At 40.5% G+C, this 23,949-nt stretch overlaps 1 protein-coding gene and 1 long non-coding RNA gene across 2 annotated transcripts in view; one reads left to right on the top strand and one right to left on the bottom strand.

The window, feature by feature from the left end:
* Positions 1 to 23,949, bottom strand: part of LOC112862683 (uncharacterized) — a 187,853-nt gene that overhangs the window by 69,145 nt on the left and 94,759 nt on the right. Inside the window, exons 21-28 of the mRNA XM_086707547.1 lie at positions 22,894 to 23,049; positions 20,656 to 20,749; positions 19,816 to 19,953; positions 14,235 to 14,392; positions 13,048 to 13,159; positions 11,617 to 11,666; positions 11,070 to 11,246; positions 2,392 to 2,509 (exon numbers count right to left, since the gene is read on the bottom strand). Of these exons, the coding sequence (XP_086563673.1) occupies positions 2,392 to 2,509; positions 11,070 to 11,246; positions 11,617 to 11,666; positions 13,048 to 13,159; positions 14,235 to 14,392; positions 19,816 to 19,953; positions 20,656 to 20,749; positions 22,894 to 23,049 (1,003 nt within the window). The remainder of the gene's footprint in view (positions 1 to 2,391; positions 2,510 to 11,069; positions 11,247 to 11,616; positions 11,667 to 13,047; positions 13,160 to 14,234; positions 14,393 to 19,815; positions 19,954 to 20,655; positions 20,750 to 22,893; positions 23,050 to 23,949) is intronic.
* LOC147581140 (uncharacterized) lies at positions 2,645 to 3,365 on the top strand. Its single transcript, XR_015251461.1, has 2 exons — positions 2,645 to 2,790; positions 2,907 to 3,365. It is a non-coding gene; the product is annotated as an uncharacterized LOC147581140 (long non-coding RNA).

Raw genomic sequence — 23,949 nt, 5'->3', positions numbered from 1 at the left:
TCAGGTCATGATCTCGCAGTCCGTGAGTTCGAGCCCCGCATCAGGCTCTGTGCTGACAGCTCGGAGCCTGTTTCAGATTCTGTCTCCCTCTCTGACCCTCCCCTGTTCATGCTCTGTCTCTCTCTGTTTCAAAAATAAATAAATGTTAAAAAAAAAATTAAAAAAAAAAAATAAAACCACGGTGACCATGAACACAGCACAATGTGTTTGTATGACCACTGATAGGTTACGAGGATCACAAATAAATTCCTAGCAGGAACTCATATTCAGACAACATTGCCCTGAGGGAATACCTATAAGCAAAGCATAGACATTTTTCAATGTTTTTAAAACATGCAACCTAAACCCTGGATCTTAAATATTAATGTTCAAGTGAAGAAAAAGTAGAAACGTATGATCTAACTGAAAGAAGGTAGTATTTTTATGTATATCTTAAAAACACATAAAATTCTTCAGTGAAAGAAAGAGTGGTTGTATTTTTAATTATTTGAGGAACCTCCATACTGTTTTCCATCATGGCTGTACCAACTTACATTCCCATTCACAGTATACAAGTGTTCCCTTTTCTTCACATCCTTGATAACACTTGGTGGTCTCTTGTGTTTTGACAATGGCCCTCCTAACAGGTGTGAGGTGATCTCTCATTGTGGTTTTGATTTGCATCTCTCTGATGAGTAGTGCTGTTGAGCACCTTTTCATATGCCTATTGGCCATGTGTAGGTCTTCTTTGGAAAAATATCTATTCAGGGCCTCTGCCCATTTTAAAATCAGATTTAATTGTTGTTTAGTTGTGGAGTTCCTTACATATTTTAGGTACTACCCCCTTATCAGATACATAGTTTGCAAATATTTCTCCCATTCTGTAAGTTGCCTTTTATTTTTGTTATTTCCTTTGTTAAGCAGAAGCTTTTTAGTTTGGGGGTAGTTCTGCTTATTTATTTTTGCTTTTGTTGCCCATGCTTTTGGTGTTATATCCAAAAAGTCATCACCAAGACCAATGTCAAGGAGCTTTTCCCATTCTCCTCCGAGAGTTTCTGATGTTATTTTTAGTCTCTAATCCACTTCAACTTAATTTTTGTGAGAGGTGAAAGATTTTGTGAGGGGTCCAGTTTCATTCTTTGGCATGTACAACTACTATATGATCCTCTCACTTCTGGGTATGTATCCAAAATCAGTATCTCAAAGAGATTACTACACTCTCATGTCTATTGCGGCATTGCTCATAACAGCCAAGCTATGGAAATAATTGAAGTGCCCAGTAGATGGATAAATGGATAAAAAATGTGAAACACACACATGCGTGTGCACACACACACACACACACACACAGAGAAATATTATTCAGACATGAACAAAAAAAGAAACCCTGCCATTTGCAACAACATGGATGAACCTGGAAAATATTATGGTAAGTAAAATAAGCCAGATAGGAAAGACACATATGGTACAATCTCACTTATATATGGAATCTAAAAAAACAAAAAGTTGAGCTCATAGAAAGGTGGTTACCAAGGGGTAGGAAATGGATAGGTGTTGGTCAAAGGGTACAAATTTTCAGTTAGAAGATGAATAAATTCTGAGGATCTAATGTACAGCATGGTACCTATAGTTAATAATAATGTATTGCATATCTGGAAGTTGTTAGCAGAGCAGGTAAGTGTTCTTACCACACACAAAAGAAGGTAACTATGTGAGGTGATTGGTATGTTCATTAATTATGGTAATCATTTCACATTGTACACATATGTCATATTGTACACTTTAAATATATACAATTTATTTATTAGTTATATCTCAATAAAGCTGGGGCATGGGGAAAGAAAGGGAAAGAAACCTAGGTTGTTAAATAGGTGTTCACTTACACAGAAAAATTAGAATGTTTCCAAATTGCCATTTTTCAATGGCATGTACTTAGTAAATACATGAGTGCCCTGTGCATTTCTAGATCTACTCCTTTTTTTTTTTAATGGTTACTAGTAAGATAGGCACACAGAGCAACCCCTCAAAAAATAGGCTGATTACCAGGATTGTGATCTCGACCTGTCATTAGCTTCAGGGCATCAGAGTGGCGTTTTCATGAAGGGTTTGGGAGGAAATTGAGGATTAATAAGGAATGTGGGAAGCTTGAATTGTGTTCATTAATGACCAGGGAGAAACAGAACTCAGAAAATAATAAGGCCTAAGAGAAATAATAATAAAGCAGGTAAGAATAGTGGGGGGCCGTGTGAAGATTTCAGTTATTAGATATCCCTGGAAAAAAAACAAGAGATGTTCTCTGAAATTGATGTGCTTATTAACCACAAGACATTAAAAAACAAAAAAACAACAACAACAAAACAAAAAACTCAGCCAGTTTTCATTGTGGTACACATAAAAAAAAAAAATACAAACCTTTTCTGGCAGAGTTTTGAACATAACCAGCACTTCAGAAGGATGGGGTATGAACCATAAATTGAGGAAGACTTTCCCGTCAGCAGACAGCAAACATCGTGGCCGGGGCTGAAAACTCCTGCAGCATTATAAGAAAGTTTGGATAGGCACAGCATTTCTCTCTAAAAAAGAGGTGGCCCCAGCGTGAACTATTTATATCACTGCCCTTCAGCCGCAGCGCCAGAGTCTGGATTGTGGTGACACATGAGCCGGGCGTCGGAGCCTGGGCCAGCAGGCCTCCTTTCCAGGCCGCTCACAGGTGGCCCTGGCTATAAATAACTGTGGAGAAGAGCAGTGGGGCTGCTTTTAGACTCAGCTGTGCTGGCGGAAGGAGTGGGCACGGAGCGAGGGAGAGGTGAGGTAAGAAAGCAAAGGGAGAACGTGAGTTAGGTGGCTAACATCATTCTAGGCGCTACATGTTTTCTCACTTAATTCTTATGACAACCTTGGAATGTACCTCTTTTGTTCTTTTACAGATGAGGAAACGGAGGCACTCTGAGATCTTGCCTGTCCAGCTCCTAAGAGATGAAGTTTGAGATTTAAATGCAGATCTGTCCGGGTCTAGAATCCAGGCTCTAGAGACCTGCCTCTATTTTCCTTCCTAGCCTGCCATGTTTTTCTCCAGACTCTTGCCTTCTTTTCCTTCTTTTCCCTCTGTGCTCTCCTCTTCCTCCGAATACCTTATTATTTGTAGGCAGCAGTATAGCTGTCTCTTTGTTGCAGGTTTATGTACAAACACATAATTCACGTATGTCTGGTTTAAGAATTTACACAAGCCCAGCTACCTACTACCTGGCCTGAGGAATAGAATGTCGTCAGCTCCTTTGATGGCCCTCTGAGAAATCACCATCCTGAATTTTACATTAACCAATGCTAGTTTTTCCTTGTAGTTTTACCACAGGTGAATAAACCATTAAAAGATTATCTTGTTGGGTTTTGCCTGTTTTCGACCTTCATACCAATGGAAGCTCGTGATCTTTGTATTACACCCACTGGAGGAAGCTGGCATCTTGACTTGGTTTCTATATCATCTCAGGACTTAAGTGGCCCACTGTCACAGAGGGTGGGGTGAGGGAGCGGTTTCCCATTTGAATGGATTCGATGCCTTTATGCCTAACTGTGTTCATCTGGTGTGAAAATGGTGCTATGGGCAGTTAACAGGTGTGGGTTCTAGCATCAGAGGACCCCATTTTGAGACCAACTTCCATCACCCACAGCTGTGTGGCCTTAGATGAATTACCATCTGAGTCTTTTCATACATAAAATGGGGATAATGATTCCTAACTCACAGGATTGGTGTAAGGAATACTTTTTTTAAGTACCAAAAAACAAACTAAAGATAAAAAAGAGTGCCAAGCATGTGAAAAGTATTTTATAAATTGTGAGGTGCTATACAAAGTTTGTTATCATAATTTATATTATAACATAAAGTTTGTCTAGCAGTGGCCAAGGCTGGGTGGGGAGCAAGGGATGCTTGTGCCCTGGTAGAGAGACACATAGGAACCCCCAGGGTTATTTGTTAAGAAGTAGGAACCTGTCCATGCTAATGAGAGGATGTCGTAGAATTGAGGGTGACAGGGAAAGGCCAGAGACTAGTGCCACCTCAGGCCTGTCTTGGTTACGCTAGATAAGGCAGCCCTCACAGACAGACAGACAGCGGAAGGAGGTGTGCAGTGGGTGTGGAGCCCCCACCCTCACATCGTCCCCTGCCCAGGGCCCCTGGGGTCCACCTCAGCCTTCTACTCTCCCCCTAGTCCTGGACAGCTGTGTTCACTCTTCTGGCCAAAACCACCATCTATTCGCCAGTGACATCTGACTTCACATTTGCACACCTGGTCCCCTCCACAGCTCCAGGCTTCCAACTTGCTTCCTTTTGGTTGGCAGTGCTTCAGGTCATCTCAAGCAAAAAAAAAGCAAGAACTGAACTCCTTACCCTCTTCCACCCCAGTCCTGTGTCTCCTCCCATGTTAAAAGAACCACAACCCCCAGTCCCAAAAACCAGAAATCAAGGAGTCATTTTTAGACCCTCCCTCCTCCTTTACTCCTCAGGTCCTACTGATTTCATGATCCCCTCATACTTGTACCTGATTTTCATTCCCACTTCCATTGTCGATAGCAAGGACTCTCAGTGGGAGGGTCTCACCTTCTATGGGACATTTTGGAAACCATAGGGGTGGTTTTTGGCTCTTGTTACCGTTTCCGGGTCGCTGGGAGAGATTCAGATGACCCCTTCCACTTACTGAAGTAAAATGTAATTCATTTTACCTGAGGGCTGAATGTTTTCAATATCAAACATTCTGAGTATGAGACTTTTAAAATCATTACAACTCTACGTGAGGTGAATCATTGGCTTTAAACCTACCTTTCAAGTCTCAGCGTTTTAATCAGGTAATTTGAAGCTTGGGAACAAAGGATGGTGTTAGTTTGGAGAATTTCCCTTATTTCAGCAACCACAAAGTCAGACTATACTGTCCTGCAGCAGATCAAAGCCAGTGTAATCCAGTCTTATCTCTATTGTTCAGTTCACAATGTCCAAAGGTGCCCCAAAGAAACATTGAATATCAACAATAAAAAGTCACCAGGCCTGTGGCTGAGCACACAGAGGTTGCAGGCCAAGGGGCTGGCAGCAGCAGCATGGCTGAACCAGTCCTTAGCCTCTGAGGAGCATATAGATCCCAGGAGCTGCAGGGCCCTCTTCCAAGTGTTATCCTGTACTTCTCATCCACTATGTCCTTCCATTTCCACCCCTGCCTGCAGCTGAGGAAGGGCAGAGAGAGTAGCAGGAAGTTTTGGTTGCAAAGTTCAGGAGTTTAGCCTGGTTTTCAGCCCTACAAGGAGGATTCCTCCCCTTACTCGTAGATGACCCTTCAATTCCCCAGCCTGCCAGTTCCTTGACCTGCTCAATATCATCCCCTTTAAACTTAATTCTCCTTTAGCCACTCACTTGGGGGCCACATTCCAGACCTTGTCGTTACTTGGGACCACATCACCTCCAAAGACTTAAACTCAACATCCTAAGTTCCCATATCAACCTTTTATCCCTGTTTTTTCACTCACTCACTCTCAATAAACCTCCTTTATCCCCCCAACATATGCTCCGTGATGTCATCCAGCCCTTTGGTCCTTCCCTCAGCTCTTCCATCTGTCAGTTCCATTTTGAATTCACTCCCTTCCCTGCCCAGACTGGGTCTTGCAGTCGAGCACAGGAACCTTCCAGTCTCTACTTCTTTGTACTCACTACCCAGCTACCTAGCAAAACCCCAACTCTGAATCTCACCAGCTATTATGCTTTCTGCTTCCAGTTGCATGCTGCTGAGCACAGCTGGAGGAGATCATACCACTAATTGCACTGATACAACAACAAGTAAATGGTTTCCAGCCTGAACAGTGTCACCCCAGGACAACCCTTATTCTTTCTTTTGATCAGCTTTTATGCCCATTTCCTTTTCTAATAATTCCAAGTCTTCTTTCAGCCTCATACCAAACTCCTGCCAGCAGATGATGACAAGGTCTGTTATTACATAATTGAATTAAAGGCTACTGGCTGGAACCCCCCCTACTTCCTGTGGGCCCCTCCCCACCCCCATCCTCCCGTCAAAGGTGGAGGTACACACCTGGGATATGAAATGAAGGCAGCCGCTGCCCTCAAGGTTCTTACATTTCTGAGGCAGCTAGATATGCAAGCATGATTTATGATAGAAGCATGGTGTAATGGAAGTACACTTGACCCTTAAGCAACACAGGGGTTAGGGGTTCTGACCCACCTCAAAGGTGAAAATCTGTGCACAGCTTTGCTCCAAAACTTAACTACTAATAGCCTATTATTGATCAGAAACCTCACTGATACATCAACAGTCAATGAACACATATTGTGTATGTCATATGTATTATATACTATATTTTTATAACAAAGGAAGAGAAAGAAAAAATGTTAAGGAAATCATAAAGAAGAGGAAATAAATGTATAATACTCTAATATATTTATTAAAAATCCATGTATAGGGGCGCCTGGGTGGCTCAGTCGGTTGAGCGGCCAGCTTCGGCTCAGGTCATGATTTCGCGGTCCATGAGTTTGAGCCCCGCATCGGGCTCTGTGCTGACAGCTCAGAGCCTGGAGCCTGTTTCAGATTCTGTGTCTCCCTCTCTCTGACCCTCCCCCGTTCATGCTCTGTCTCTCTCTGTCTCAAAAATAAATAAACGTTAAAAAAAATTTTTAAAATCCATGTATAACCGGACCCTTGCATTCAAACTTGTGTTGTTCAAGGGTCAACTGTGTAAGAAAGTGCAGTGAACATCCAGAATAGGAAGTATCTGAGACCTAGTGGGAGATTATTGGACGAATTCACAGCTGAGGCTCCTGAGCTGTGATTCATTATCTCCCTCTCCACATTTCTTCTTCTTAATGGCACTGCCATTTTTTCCCCATTTAAAGAAATTGTGGCAAAATATACATAACATAAAATTGGTCATTGTAACCATTTTTAAGGGTACAGTTCAGTGGCATTAAGTACATTCACGTTGTTGTGTGACTGTCATCACCATCATCTTCAGAACTTGTTTCTATCCTCCAAAATGGCAACTCTGTACCAATTAAATAATAATTGTACTGCCATCTTTTTTTTTTTTTCCCAAGTCAGAGACTCTGGGTGACACCCTAGATTCCTCCTTTTCCTTTAGCCTCCCATAAATCCAGCACCTGGCCAACTGATTTCACCTCCTAAACATCTCCTGTCTGTACAGTGTCAGTAGCTTGCTCCCCTTTATCCTGTTGTTGAAAGACAAACACCAGACTTCTGGATCTTGCCCATTGTTCTGTACATTTTACTTCCCATTGCTCATCCTCCCATACCCTGGGTGGGAGCCACTCAAGAGTCCACCTCTCTGTGCTTTCTCCCAGCTTGAATTGAAGTTCTTTTCCTTGTCCACTTGAAACACCAACCACCCTTAAAGACCCAGGTTTAGTATTCCCGTTTCCCTGCAGCCTGCCTTGCTCCCCATCCCCACCTCCCCAATCCTTTAGATAACACTGAACATTTCCTGATGGATACTTTCATTATACTCTTATCATATCTTATTCTTTATCACAGTGTACTGTAATTACCTATTTCCCCTTGTCTGAAGGGCAAGAACCATGTCTATCCATTGCTGTACAGCACTTGGCACCAAGGTTGCCATGTACTGCTGTTCAGGTTGTATCCTGAGGCAGCTAGCAGTGGTCAATATCCAGCCTATCTTTTGCTTGCCAAGCTCTACACCCTGCCCAGAAGAAGGAGTGCCTTCTTCTAATGTCCATAAAGCACCATATGGGATCATGGTGGCTCCACCTGTCACACAGTAAGGGTTCGATTAATGTTAGTATTCTCTCTCTCCCTTCTTCACTCCTCCATCAGCCAACTGCTCTTGGAGAGTGGCCAAGCATCATCCCAGTATCCAGATTCTAGTCTCTTCTGGAGCCATGAAGAGCAAGGAGCCCTCAACGGACATCTTTCTTGGGAAGAGAACTCCCTCTGGCTCCTCTTCTAGAGAGACTTTGGTTTGAGGATATGGTAGTCTTTGTTAAAACTAAACACAGTACATTACAGCCTTTAAAGGATTAAGTAGCGTCTTAGAATTTTAAACCTACCAAATGCATGGGGTTCTTCTGGGTAAGGGATGGCAAACACAAGCAGGGAAGCCACCTTTCCCTTGTCTTTGGCCATGGCAGACATCGCCAATCAATTACAACACTCTCATAAGCTTGGAACATCTCAGAATCCTCAGCAGGGCATTAATTGTTAGAACTGATATTTAAAAGAAAACTTATTTTTTATCTTCCACCTAATCCAACTCCATATTTTAGGAATGCAGTGAGTGAGGACCTCTGTCTTCCATGACCCTCATTCCCCAACCCTGTCCTGGGGACATCTCTAGTTAAACTTGCCCTGGGGTGATCCCCATCTATCATTTCATGAACTTTCTTCAATGGTCCCTTTCTGGGAAGTCTTTCCATAGCAGTTCCATTCCTTGGAATCAACCTCTAGACACCCTAACACTAAAGATCTTAGCATGTTTAACTTCAGAGAGCTGCTTCCATTTCCTCACTCATCAGAAGAAGAGTTTGAGGTTCAGAGATTGAAGAGAAGCAATTTGCCTGAGACATCAGGGCACCTTATGACTAAGCTGGGTAAAGCCTAAATATTCTAACTCCCAGGCCATGGTTCTCTCTACCTCCTTGTGGCTGATGTCCATTTTTATGAATACTCAGTACTTGGAACCACAGACTTTGGAGTTAGAAATAATCTTCTATACTACTTCAAGTTTACAAAACTTCCACAAAAGACAGAAGTTCCTTTCTCTATTGCTCCATTTTCTGAGGTACAGTAAAAGGGACATGTTAAAGTCTAGATAGTTTAGGGAGCAGGACACAGGTATAGTGGAAAAATACTGAATCATTATCAGTCACTGCTCATCCACTGCCTGACTAGGACTTGGACTCTGGGTGTGTGCTCACTTTGCTCACACTTTTATTGACCAAAACCCTGCCATGAAATTACCACACACTAACTGGCTAGGCTCATTCCCCCTTAAATGACTGTTTCCCCTAATCTTTAGGAAACACACAGTCATCTAAAATAAACAATAAAGGAATAGAGCAAGACCTGCAAGTTAGAGAGATTTTTTTTTTCTTTTCTACTTCCTGACCTCATTTGGTTGCTTCAAATAAAACAGATCAGAAACAAAAACAGACTTCCTAAACACAAATGTAGTGAACTTGTGGTTAGAGTTCTGGAAACTATTTTAAAAATTTGATCCCAAACATAGATTAGGCTTACAAATGGCTTCCTTGGCTAGTGGGTAGATGAAATAATGAAACTAAGAAATCTTAGGGGATTGTCCTGTGATCTTTCATATGAGAGAAAGACACTTCAGCCTCATTGGGAAACAGGTGCCCAGTCAAACCCTTCAGCAAAATAGTCAGTCTGCTGAGGTATATTTGCCCTACCCCTCCCTTAAATGCATTCTTCCATTAGGTAAATCCTCAAGTCTACCCAGGTGAATGCACTGGCTGAGCTCATGGGACAAACACTGGTATCCACAAACTGGGTGCCTTATAAGTATAAGGTAGGCCTGGTCGCTATTTTGGTAGCCAGCTGTCAGTCAGTCAAGGGCTTACAAACTCAAGTTTGTTCCTTCTCCAGTACTCTCTAGCCTGTTCTACCATTCCTCCCTCTTTTTTGGTGAGTTCCAACTTACCTGTCAACTCCTCTTTTTTTTTTTTTTAATTTTTTTTCCCCACGTTTTTATTTATTTTTGGGACAGAGAGAGAGAGAGACAGAGCATGAATGGGGGAGGGGCAGAGAGAGAGGGAGACACAGAATCGGAAACAGGCTCCAGGCTCCGAGCCATCAGCCCAGAGCCTGACGCGGGGCTCAAACTCACGGACCGCGAGATCGTGACCTGGCTGAAGTTGGAAGCTTAACCGACTGCGCCACCCAGGCGCCCTGTCACCTCCTCTTTGAATTTCTCCCTGAGGCCCTGGGCTACAGTTAAACACTCCCTCTTGTGCGTCCTCACAGAACATTTCGCATAACTCTAGCAGGTTATCTTTAAAATCTTTGAAGTTACTTTTTTGTTCACAGAGCTTTTCCCCACTAGACTGAATTTACTGCCAGAGTCCGTGACTTACTCACCTTCGTAACCCTGGCACATGGTGAAATGTCTGGTACTAAGTAAGCACTAAATAAGTAGTAGTTAAATAATGCATGAAGAAATACGTGAGCGAAAGAGTGGTCTGATACAAATGTTCTTTCAATTCCCTTTCATCTGTCTGTTCTATGATCATATTTGTTGAATATCACTATTACTTGGCACTAAGCTCTGTACCTTATGGGAAAGGGTAAGGAGGAAACAAGCTTACCCTACAGGATGTTTTGCTCCCCCTTGGAGGCTGCATAACTGTGTAATACCCCCCACCTTTTTTTTTTTTTAAAGGAAATGTGGTTGCTGACTGCGCAGGTATGCTAACTCCTCCATCTACTTGAGTGAACTCTAGGCAAGGTGAGTTAAGAATAATTGAGAAACTGGATAAGGCATGAAAAGGAAGTATGGGAGCAGCTCTGCTCTTATCATTTAATATCATTCTACATGCATTTTTTTTTCTCTGTAAGAGAAATACAGAAGGACAGATTTATCCAAGGCACTGGGGTATCAATGTTGTGTGTGTGGGGTGGGGGGGTGGGGGTGTGTTTCTTATTCCTTCTGCTCCATTGGGTAAAATATTTGAAGCCAGGACAGCTCAAGATCAAGTTTACTTATTTGTTTGCTCATTTTAGATGCTGGCTTATGTAAAAGGATGTGACTGGTGAAAATCTCTGGGATCTCCAGGGGAAAACAAAACTACATAGATTGAAAAAGCAGTGAAATAGCCCATAAACACAGAACTTGTTCTGGGTTCAAATACAAAGATACTGTTATTCTTGGAGTGTTAGCTCTTTCTTCTGCCCTTCTGAACCAAAAGACCAAGGTCAAATGCAGTAAAGAAAGCAATTCCCATACCAAATGTAACATGTCTCTTCCTTCTTCCCTGGGAGGCATAGGGTGTGTGGGGGTGGGGGATGGGGTGCCGCTGGGAGTAAAAAGCTCTAAAGGAATTTACACACCTGGGGTCAGCCTTGAGGCCCTCCTTGGAGTCTCTCAACCCTTTCTTTTCTCGTGGTTGCCCCACAATGAAAAAGGTGTCCCTGATAGCAGGGAAATCTTCCAGCAGGGCTCTCAGGCTATTGCAGTATGCCATGATCTGACCCCGAAGAGCATAGTGAGACATACGGCAGTTCAGTCTGAAAAGTCAGAAGAGATGATATCCAGAAGGTGAACCAAAGTTTTTGTGTCATTCCCAGAAAGATCTACTTCCCTGAAAGACCTTTCAAAGAGAATAGAGGACCTCATCCAGAAGAAAGTTCTATCTGGGTCAGGTTGCTATTGCCTGAAGGCAGAGGCATGGACCTCTTCAAAGCACCTCCTAGCATTCGCTTCTGATGCTCTTCTGTGTGTCAGAGGATAGTTTGGTTTGGTTTTACCCAAGAGAATTGTGTGTTTATTTAAAAACCAACCACCTGATTCATTGTCTGGATTTCTGTGTAACACTGCAGTTTATTGACTTCACAGTCAGAGAAATCAGCATATGTTGTTCATATATACTATACTTACTTCTGACAGTATTCAACTATAACGTCTCTCTTGACTTTACCAATTTCATCCTGTGATAAAAGAGAATGACAGTTCTTCTATTAGAAGGCTGGCTATAAAAACTCTCCATCCTAGTACATGTATACATACTTATAGCAAACTTAAGGCAGGAAAAGCCCATGCGGTTGAGATATTCTTTCTGAAGGCCAACTTGCTGTGAGCCTCTGTGGTTCTCTCTCCTTCTTGTAGACCTTGCTGAGTATGCCAAGAATGCAAGACCCTGACTAGTCTTTACCTGGGCCATTTCTCAGGGTTCTGTTTGTAAAGAGCAACCTCGAGGGATAAGGGAATGTCTCCCTCCAGGAAAAATAGTAAGCTTGCCATTTAAAAAGAGGTGGATTCCTCAAGTTCAGTGTCATGAACCCAATGAGTTGTGACAACTCAAGCTCAGTGTCATGAACCCATTGGTTGTGACAAAAACCCAGTGCATGAATCTAGGCTCCTCCATGTTGCCCCCTTGGGACTTGGGAGGCAGAGGGAACTGATAGAAACATGAAGCTCATGTCACCTGCTCTGCTGTGAGCCATAAAGTTCTTTGTCTCTGATCTAGGAGTCTTGTGTCTTCTAATCTGACAGGCATTGGATAATCCTGAAGAGCAGTTAATGAGCTATAACGTTTTTCACTTGGTCAATATTTTTTGAATATTGTAGTAAAAAAGACAATTGAATATCTCAATTACTTATTAAAAGGAGTCCTTTGCCTCCATTATTACTCAGCAGTAATCTAGAAGTCTGGCCTCCCTTACATCCCATTTGTAGAACTGGATTAGGGAAATTTAAGTCTTTCCTTTTCAGTCACAGATAGGGAAAAAGCTTAGAGTTGTAGACTTGTGATTTATCTCCCGAATAACTATATATTAGTCTAATGACTTCCTCCTCAAAAAAATTAATGAGTAATGAAATGATATTCACAAAATTAAGCAATACTTTTAACTGATTAAAGGCTTAAATTTTATAATATTTTCCAATAGATTATGCTAGCATAAAACCCTTAAATAAAAACATGCATTAGCATCTGGAAAACCAGATAACACATAAATTCGATAGTAAGAGCCCTTGCTCACCTGTCTAAACCCCTGAACACCTGTGGGTTATTCAGGAGTGGGCTAATGTTCCAGAGCAGGTGTTGAAACTAGTTGTGTTTAGAAAGTGACAAAATAACATGTGGTCTTGGAAAAGTGTACATATTTTTAAAAGTAGACTGCAATTACCTTGAATTACTTCCTCTCTATTTCTTATTGAATTCCCTTTTTATAGTTCTTTATATTTTCAATAGTCCTATCCAAATAGGCTGAAAGCAACAGATTACAAGTTAAGAATTTTTATTTGCTCAAATGTAAAACACAATGAGAGCTTTATACTCATTTAATGTGTCCTTCTCACTAAACTCACATGATTCTTCATTCTGTCAGCCATCGTTTGTTTCCTGAGGAGGAAGGCGTTCAGCATCATGTCCCGCAGCCCCACCTTTTCTAGTTGAATAGACACAAAAGCCTCTGGCGCCCTGACAAGTGAACAGAGACATCTGACACAGAGACAGAGGCAGCAAGTAAGTGGACATATTATAAAAAGACAACTCAATAGCTTGCTGGAGGACAGGTATACCTGGGGATGATACTGGGCCTTGCAACAGAAGAGCTGGTAGCTCTGTCTCCATGCTTTTCATCTTCTTCAAATGTTTACAGTTATAGCCACTGGGGATGCTGATGTGTCCCCACCCTCCTTGGGGCTCCCATGTGCCTGAAGCATGTGTCAGCAATCCCTCCTCTGTTCCAAACTTTGTTGCCTGGCTCGGTGTTTTTACTACCTAGGTCCCTTTGTGCCCTCCTGGCCTCTACTGCAGGGGTCCCTAGACTGAAGAGGACTCTCAAGGGTCCTCTTGGCTAGACATATTGGTCTTAAATGTTCCATCCACATGTTAGGACTGTGTACTCTATTCGAACTCTGGCCACGTGTCAAATTAATGGCATCTTGGGTAATAGAGCAGTTTTGCTTATTATTTTTTCCATTTAAAATCTTTCAGAATTAAGCTATCATTGGAAATAGTCAGAATATTTATTATAAAATACAAATATCTCTCTCTGTCTTAGTGAAAAGAGGTCAAGACATAATAGGACTTCCCTGATTTACAGCCATCTCTCTGTAGAGGCTGTGCCTTTCTGATAATGCAGCACCATATTATTCTAAGCAATAGTAAAACCCTTGAATAGTAAGGTTAGTTCTGTGTTTTTCAGTTTAAGATAAACACGGAAAGTTTGGAGAGGCCGAGATCCTTGTGTTCTGTCTATATTTGAAAAATATAGAGAGAGGGAAGACAAAGAGAAAGGAGGAAAAAGGAGAAGAGAGGAGAAAAGGGGTTGAAGTAAGGAACCATTGATAATTGTCTTTCATAAACTGTATATTGGAAGAAGTTGAGCCTACTTAGTGTTCATACAAGGTCTTCATCACAAGGTCTTAAAAATTAAACACGTGCTAGTCACTTTGGGAACTTAGGCATCCTTCAATACCATAATACTATGTTATTAATTGATTTAAAAGAGAACACTTTTGTTATTTTAAACAAATCCCTAGTGAAGTACCTTTTGGTAGCCTGGAATCTTTCCGAAGGATGAGTGAGGGTGTCTGGAACTTTAGGAGTTGGGGCTAACTGCAAGTTTTCTATGCCATTCACAATTCCGGAATTTCTTTTTCTGGCTGGACCCATTCCACCATGATTTCTCAGATCTGAACTTGTTTCCTAAAATGTTTTAAACCGAAGAGAATGGAATTATTAAGTTTGTTGGATTTGTAAGCTCTGTAGTACTCGCTGTGAAATTATCTCACAGCTGCAACTGACCCCAAACACATGTAAATGCTTGAGTATGTGGGGTGGGGATGGGTTGGAGTAGAAGGGAGAGAAGAGAAGGGAAACCGAGGGGAGAAGAGGAGAGAGTAAGAAAAGGAAGGGAAAAGAGATTTTGTACAATTTAAGGGTGAGGGAGTAAGTGTAACTATTTTCCAGAATAAAGTGCAGTTGTCTAAATTGCCCTGAAAAAAGTTCTCCATTCTACAAGTTAGCTAGTTGGAGTGCTCTGTGTAGAGTGGCCTGTTAAGAAATACTGCCGGTAGATTTCATGGCTGCAAGGTCTGAAAAACCGAGGCAGGGTACTCATTGTGGTTCAGCATAAGCAAATGGAGGTGGGTTATATATGCTGTCATGCACAATGTAATGATAAAGGGCAGGGGAAGGGAGGGTGTGGAAGAAAAACTTTTCTGTGGTATTTTGTTGTGGCAACATAGGTGGACTGATGCAGGAGCAGTAAACACACACTGCTTCTATACGTCTATCACCCTCTCAGTCCTTAACTCTGGACAGTCTTGCTTTCAAGCAAGTCTTGCTTTCAGCCCCATTAGAACTTCTCTCTCAGTTGGCAATGAGCTTTTGAGGATGTCAAATGACCTCATCTTCATCCCTGCTCTTCTGGTTCTTCCCTCTACATTTAACTCTATCAACTTTCAACTTGTTATTTTTTCCCCCTCTTCTTTTAAAAACAATAGTTTCATTGACATATAACTGACATTTAATAAACAGCATATATTTGAAGTGTACAATTAGAAACTTTTGGCCTATGTATACAACTATGAAACCAACTCTGCAATCAAAATAATGACCATCCCTCCCATCCAGCCCTCTTCCTCAAGCAACCACTGCTCTCTGCTTTCTGCAACTATAGATTAGAATGCATTTCCTAAATTTTATGTAAATGGAGTCATGCAGTATGTACTCTTTTTTTGTATGGCTTCACCCATATTGTTGCATATCTCAATAATTCATTTGTGTGTATTGCTGAGTAGTATTCCATTGTATGGATGTACCACAATTTGTTCATCTATTCACCTGATGAGGGACATTTGGGTTATTTCCAGTTCTTGGCTATTTTAAATAAACATCTGTGTATGTTTTTGTATGAACATGGGTTTCCATTTCTCTTGAGTAAATACCTAGGAGTAGAATGGCTGGATCATATGGTAAGTGTATGTTTAACTTTTTAAGAAACTGTCAAACTGTCTTTAAAAGTGATTGACCATTTTACATTTCCCTCAGCAGTGTATGTGAATTCCATACCTTTCACATCCCTGCCAACATTCAAAACAGCCCATCTTTTAAATTTTAACCATTCTCATGGGTGGGTAGTAGTTTCTCATTGAGGTTTTAATTTGCATTTTTCTAATAACTAATGGTGATGAGCACTTTTTTTCTGTGCTTATTTACCATCTGTACATCTTATTTGGTGACTCATTTCTTCTTGAAACATTCCCCTCTTTTGGCTTTGGTAGAAATGCACAATTTTGTTTCCTTCCTGTCTCTCTGTCTTTTTCCTTCCCTCCTCCCCTCTCTCATTTCCTCTTGTTCCTTTTCATTGTCTCCATCGTTATTCCTTCTTATTATACCATCAGCCATCTTTCTGTCCCACACTTATAGGAAAGCATATAAGCAGACACACACATACACACACACATATTTCTATATATGAATATATTACTATATATTCATATATAAATATATCCATATACCTATAATGATACCGATATTGATATAGATATCCCTAATGTCTTTACACCCATGCCCCGTGCCCTATCCAGTGACTTTCAACATTTGCTTCTTGAATAGATCTTAAGGAGTGACTCATAATCCTCTCAATCTCCATTTCAACAAGAACAACTCCACTTATATTTGTTTTATATACTGGTATTCTTTACAAGATTAAAGTAATTGAATAGAGAATTCCTATGTCAACTATGTATGAAAACCACCAGTGATGGTCAAGCTGGGCTCCTCATTTTTATCTAGTACCCATCTGCCCTCTCTTGTTTCCATGCCTGTGTTATCTGAAGCTGTTCTCTCTGCCTGTCAAAAAGCTCATCCTTTGGGTTTTCCCAAATGCCCCCTCTCTAGGCTGCCCTTCCTGGTTCCCCAGATGTGACCTCTCTTTTCTTTAAATTTCTTCTATAGCTTGTTGAACCTCTTTTATACCTTGAGCTTAAACCCCTTGTGAGTCTGTCAGCCTTATATACACTGGTCTATAAGTTCCTTAAGAGCATGAATTGTTCCTCAGTATTATCTGATGAACCTAACTTACAGGATGTACTGAATTAAGATTTTGGGGGTTGAATTTTTAAAAATCAATATAACTCACTGTATCCTTATTTCCTACTTCAGTATTTAATTTTATGGGGATTATAATCTAGCAGTAGAAGCAAGGAATGAGTATTCTTGCCATACTCATAAATTTGTACTCTCCTATTAACATGAAGAGTAGAAATAGATAGAAGCTGACAAATGTGATAATGGATAAATATGGTATATTTAGGGCAGCTATATAGAATCTATAAGACTTAAAGAATGTTTAAGGCCATTTGGAAAGTTGATTTCCTGAAACTATATTTAACTTTACTGGTGAATATACATACACATGAGAACTATACTATTGTTTAAAAAAATTGGGTAAAAATCCCTATGAACTGATTTGGAGTGATTCCCAGGATATATTGTTAAGTGAAAAAACAAAATCCAAAAGAGTATATATGTAAATAAAATCCCAAACCCCTTCATGATAAAATCATTCAACAAATTAGGAATCGAGGGAAATGCCCCAACCTTATAAAAGGCATCTATGGAAAAACCATAACTAACATCATAATTAATGGTAAGAGATCGAAAGCTTTCTCCCTAAGATCAGGAATAAGATAATAATACCCACTCTTGCCATTTCTATTCAGCCTTGTACTGGAAGTTCTACCTAGGGCAATTAGTCAAGCAAATGAAATAAAAGACATCCAGATTAGAAAGGAAAAGGTAAAATTATTTCTATTTGCAAATGACATAATCTTGTGTATAAAAAATCCTAAGTAATACATAAACACAAGTAAACTATTAAAACTAATAAACTAGTTTAGTAAGCTTGCAGGATACAAGATCAATATTCAAAACTCAATTGTATTTCTATACATTAGCAATAAATACTCTGAAAATGAAATTAAGAAAAGAAGTCCAGCAATTTAATAAAAAGAATGAGAGATATTTTGAAATTAATTTAACAAAAGAAGTACAGAACTTACACTAAAAACTACAAAATACTGTTGAAAAAAATAAAAAAAAAAAACCCTAAACAAATAGAAAGACATCCATGTTCATGGATCAGAAGACTTAATATTGTTAAGATGGCAATAGTATCCAACCAAACTGATCTACAGATTCAATGCAATCCCTGTCAAAATCTCAAATGGTGCTCTGTGTGTGTGTGTGTGTGTGTGTGTGTGTGTGTGCAGAAACTGACAAGCTGATCCTAAAATCCATATGAAAATTCAAGGGACTCAAAATAGCCAAAGTGATCTTGAAAAAGAACAAAGTTAGAGAACTCATACTTCTTAATTTCAAAACTTAACACAACTCTACAGCAATCAAAACAACAGTGGTACTAACATAAAAATAGACATATAGTATAATGGAATAGAATTCAGCGTCCAGAAATACACTGTTACGTTTCAAGCCAATTCATTTTTGACAAAGGTGTCAAGACAATTCAATGGGGGAAAGATCAGTTTTTTCAACAAATGGTGCTGGGACAGCACACCACATGCAAAAGAATGAAGTTAGACCCTTTCCTCATACGGCATACAAAAATCAACCATAAATAGTTACATGCAAGAGCTAAATGCAAGAGCTAAAACTACAAAACACTCAAGAAAACAGAGGAGTAGATCTTTGTGACTTTGGATTAAGCAGTCGTTTCTTAAATATGATACCAAAAGAATGAGTGGCAAAAGAAAGAATAGGTGAATTGGATTCATCAAAATGAACAGCTTCTGTTTCAAAGGATACCATCAAGAAAGTAAGATGACCCTCAGAATGGGAGAGAATATTTGCAAATCATATACCTGATGAGGGACTTGTATTCAGAATATATAAATAACTCTTACAACTCAATAATAAAAAGACAAATTCTATTTGACATAAAGGGCAGGAAATTTGAGTAGAAATTTCTCTCATGTGCCAATATGCACATGAAAAGATGTTCAGTGTCATTACTAATTAGAGAAATGCACATCAAAACCACAACAAGATACCATGTCACTCCTAATAGGATGGCAAAAATAAAAAAGAGACAATAACAAGTGCTAGTAAAACTCCAAACGTATGTCCTTGCGAAAACCTGCACATGGATGTTCATAGCAGCATTATTTATAATAGCCAAAAAGTAAAAACAACCTAGTGTCTGTCAACTGAAGAATGAATAAACAAAATGTGGTATATCCATATACTGAAGTATTCATCAGTAAAAAGGAATGAAGTACTGATACACGCTACAACATGGATGAAACTTGAAAACACGCTAAGTGAAAAAATCCACATATAAAAGTCCATATGTTGAATGATTCCATTTATGTGAAGTGTCCAGAAAAGGCAAATCTATAAGCCATAAAGTAGATTACTGTTTTTTAGGGACTGAGGGAACAGGGGGGCATGGGGACTGACTGCTAATGGGTATAGGATTTCCTTTGAAAATGATGAAAATGTTCTGGAATTAGATAGTGGTGATGGTTGCATGATCTTGTGAATTACATACTTTAAAGGAGTAAATTTTATGTTATGCGAATTATATCTCAAAAACAACCTACGAAATCTGGGGAGGGGGGAAAGGGGGTATGCATTGTTTGTTACCTTTTGTAGAAAAAAGAAGGGACAAATGTCTCTGTTGACTTTTACAAAAAGAAATGCAGGAAGAGTAAAACAGAAAACAAATAAAATCATATCTCTACAAAGGGTAGGGGTAGAAGTACAATATTTTCTGTTGGATGATTCTAACTAGTCAATGTTACAGAGTTACATACAAAGAGAAAAACTGTTAGCAAATCACGAGAAATTAAGAGACCCTGTAAAGATTTGGTCATGTGTTGACTCACATTAGGAAAAAAAAGGAAAGAAGGGAAAGAGGGAAGGAGAGAAGATAAAAAGATAGACAAGAAGGGGAAGAAGGAAGAAAGAGAAGGAGGGAAGGGGAGAAGGGGAGGAAGAAAAGAAGGGAAGAGAGAAGGGGACAGGCTAGGAATGGAAGGGGTATCCTAGCATTAGCTGGCACATAGTAGCATGCCTCAGGGTTCTCTATCTTACAAGCTGACCTTCACATCAGCAGAACAGCCCCATCGGGACGTGTGATAGAAGGATGCCTGTTGGACAGCCACCATCAAAGCATTTTTCTGAGCAGCTTGGCATGCAAGGGTCACTTGCATGTTTTCCACTCCTGAATGGAATAAGAGCTAAAGGAAGAAAATGTGAAATATTAGGAATTTCTGCCATAAAGCAAGAGGTGAAGTTGAGGGTTTGAGATCAACACTTATTTAACATGTAAACATATGAATCCAACTGACGGATGTGCTGAGATCCTTGTTCCTCAGACATGGGACTGAACCTAGTCTCTCTCTAAGCACCATTTCATCCCATGAAGGCAGCCTGCAGGCCTGATTTGCTCTATAGCTGGACACCATCAGGTTTCGGGTCAGAAAAGGATGAGTAGGTTCTGATGAACTAGCAAACATGTGCTCAGTGGCAAACTTTTAAAACTTCCAAAATTAGATTAATGTTTAAAACACACACATGCAAATACAAACCTACACATACTCACACAGAAGCAAAGAAATCCATCTGAATGGAAGGGGGAAAAAAACAGCACCAAGTTCAAGAAGATCAAATAAAATCTCCAATAACATGTACATATTTTAAAAATTTGGTACAAAGATGGTTCACTACATGTGCTTCTTTAAGATAGCTAGCAGTGGTTATTGCATTGGGTGTTGCAGTCTCTATGGTTTAAACCAGGCCAATGTGCACATCAAATAAGGTAAGGCTAGAAGCTTTTCTTACACAGGGGAGCTGAACTTATATAAATTAAATATTATTTTCTTTCAAGAAATACATGAGCAAATTGTTTAACTTTAGTTTCTTTAAAAACAGTAATTTACCTTAAGGATGGCTTCCTTTGTATAAAAGCTAAACTTGCCAACCTGGTTATCATCCACCTCAGAGATGGCTAACACAAGAGTAGTAGGAGAATATCTGCAAGAAGAAACATGACATTGTCTTGATGTACCATGATTTAGTGAAGAGATGCCCATTCTGATGGGACCGCATGGCATGTGATCAGTTCTAGGTGATCCGAGTGCAGATGTTATACAAGACTTGATATTTCTGCCCAAAGACCGAAGGGCTCAGAGGTCTTTTCAGTCCTTACTGGACTTGATCTCCTTTCAGTTTCATTGTGGTGACCACCTACTCCAAATTCTTTTCTGTTGATCCCCATTCCACTGTTTTATCCTGTTTCTGTTCTTACCTTCGACCTCATGTCCTCAGCCTCTTCACTGACTTGAACCCTTTCCTCCACTCCCTAAAGGCTTTCCAGTTCTTGCTCTCTTCCATTGCCCCAACAATCATCTAAATGTTCTTTGCAACCATGTTTATGCCTTGGGATATGGTCCTTTGTCCATACCTATGAGGCTTTGTTGAGTAATTTAATACCTATGAATCTTAGTTTCTTCATCTGTAAATGGAGATATCACCTATCTCATAGGGTTATGGCAAATATTAAGTGGGATAATATGAACAAATGTGCTTTTTAAAATGTAAGTCACTATGCTCATGTTTGATATATGTTGTTATAACATCACTCCAAAGTGGCAACTCTAAGGAGTTAACATACATAAAATAAATGCAAACTCAAGAGACAAGATCCTTGGGTGCATAAACCTTCCCCTGGTAATTCAGAAGGCTCCTCAGATCTTGCAAGATCTTTGGGTCATTGTTGCGAGAACCAGTCACAGCTTGGCCAGGCCACAGATCATTTGGGCACTTTCTGGTAATTGGTTGATTCCACTTGAACAAAAATATGCCCTATTTTACATCAGTGTAAAATACCAGCTCCTGCAGGAGGCCCGTAAAGACCCAGAGAATAACTTGGCTCAAGGTTGGAGATCCAGCCTCACCTGAGGCCTGCTCACACTTCCTGCCTTCAGTTTCTGTGAGACATTTCTACATACTTATGACAAATTGTTTTTGTTTAGCTAGCATGACAGGATAGAGCAAGAAATATTTTGCCTGCAGGGGACATTTGGCAATGTCTGGAGACATTTTTGGTTGTTATAAAAGGGGAGAAGGGGTACTACTGGCATCTGGTAGGTCAGGGATGCTGATAAACAACCTCTGATACACAGGACAGCCCCCTACAAGAGTTATCCAGCCTCAAGTTTCAATAATGCCAAGGTTGAGAAATTCTGGGATACCATATTCTGTCATCCTAACCCAGCCCAGGGTCTCTTTGGAGAAGAGGAGACCTTTAACATATCAACACGACAAAGTTAAATTTTGACAAGTGATCCACACTAGCAAAATAAAGGTGACTTTTCCTCCTTGGAATCAACTTTGCTTTCCTGTGGGGGGGGGGGGTGGGCAGTACCACGAATCTCCAGGGATAGAAAGAAAGGACCCTCAGGGGAAGGGCAGACTAGAAAAGAAGGAAAGAAGAGGGAGACAGACGTTTCTCCTCAGCACATATCAAAGGCTGATCCTGCATGGAAGAAAAAGATTCCTCTCCCCGACTTATAGACTCATGATCTGTTACTAGTAGGAGTGTTCTCTTTCTGGCAATGGGCTGAACATATGGGGCATGAAGAAGTTTCAAGGGTTTGAGTCCACTTCTGTTGCTGGTCAACAAAAGAATCTGACTGAGATACTGCCATACATGTTAGATTTGTACATTGTGTTAGAGTTTCAAGGAAAAAGCTGTTAAAAAAATTTAACTGACTTCTTCCTGGTCCCAGGGAAAGTGAGAGAAGGGATCTGGACTTCTGATCCATGGTTCTTGCCCCATGAGACAAACTCTCACACCCCTTTCTACCTAGAAGCAACACAGTCAACCTGTGCTGCTGAGTCTGTGATCTTATCTCATTTGAGCTCCCTGATCCGATTCTTCCATTACTTGCTGTTTTTAAATTCAATTATCCCCCTTCATTGAGTTCTTCCCCTGCCTTATTAAAAAAGGAAAGAAAGAAAAAGGAAAAAAGAATGGCATCATAATAGATAGAATATAAGAGGGGGGATTTAGAAATACAATTGCATTTGTGAGTCCAGTGGTGGTAGAAATTATTTTTCACTGGCCATTCATTCTACCATTACATTATTTTTACTTGGACCTTCTCAAGGCTCACCTGTCCACTCGATCACTGTCCTCCAGCAGAGAGGTGATAAAAACAGGAGGTGGATGGTCCACTTTGTCCTTGTGTGATGCAAATTCAAAATGAACAGGCCTCAGATACAAATGGTACTCTTCAAAACCCATCTCCCATGCCAGTTCCTTATAGAGACTAAAGGGGGGAGGATAAAGAGCCAAGAGCATTTGCTATTATTTTCCACTAGAAGGAAACTAAGTGGTAAGAAAACCCAAAAAATCTGAATAAGCACAAAAGCAAAAGTCAAAACAATAGTAAGCCAAGTCCGGAATGAAGTCAATGAGTCACAAAGGTCTTGTGTCTACTCTACACTATGACAGTTAAAAATAGCAGTTAAAGTAGGAGGAGATGTGCTTGGACACTTCCTCAACTCTCATTTCCTGCTGGCTTCTATCCTCAGAGCCCTCATGAGGTCACCAATACTGCTTTCAATACAAGGTTCACTATTTTCTCTCAGAACACTTCACAGCTGGTCTTTGTCCTCTCCTCAAGGAACATCTTTGTTCCTTTGGATCCAGGATCTCCATGCTCCCACCTCATGACCACTATCTCTCAGTCCACACTGGCTTCTCTTCCTCTTCATTTTCAAATTCTAGTATTTCCTGGGGTTCCAAACCCGGTCCTCTTCTCCTCTTCTCTGTCCCCTTCTTGGGGAGTTTGTCTTCCAACTACATGGCCTAATGATAGCCCCCTAGTATAAGAGCCTATGACCATACCTCTGTCCTATCCCAACTCTGAGCTCTACTCCCACATTTACATGGCTTGCAGCAAGGCTCCATTCAGATGCACCTCTGGCATTTCAGCCTTAAGAGTCTAGAATGTCTTCCACTCCTCTCTCACCCACATCCTCACACATTTCTCCATTTTCAGAAATTGGTGCATTAAGGCTGAACTCAAAAGGCACCTACATTAATTTGCTAGGTTGATGTACCAAAGTACTATAGACAGAAATTTGTCTCTCAGTTCTGGAGGTTGGAAGTCTGAGATCAAGGTATTAGCAGGGTTCGTTCCTTCTGAGGGCCATGAGGGAAGGAT

The sequence above is a fragment of the Puma concolor genome, chromosome B2 (assembly GCF_028749965.1).
Source record: "Puma concolor isolate L17-30 chromosome B2, mPumCon1.1.hap2, whole genome shotgun sequence".
Lineage (NCBI taxonomy): Eukaryota > Metazoa > Chordata > Mammalia > Carnivora > Felidae > Puma > Puma concolor.
The sequence above is the reverse complement of the archived record's forward strand: the minus strand, read 5'-3'. Positions and strand labels throughout refer to the sequence as shown.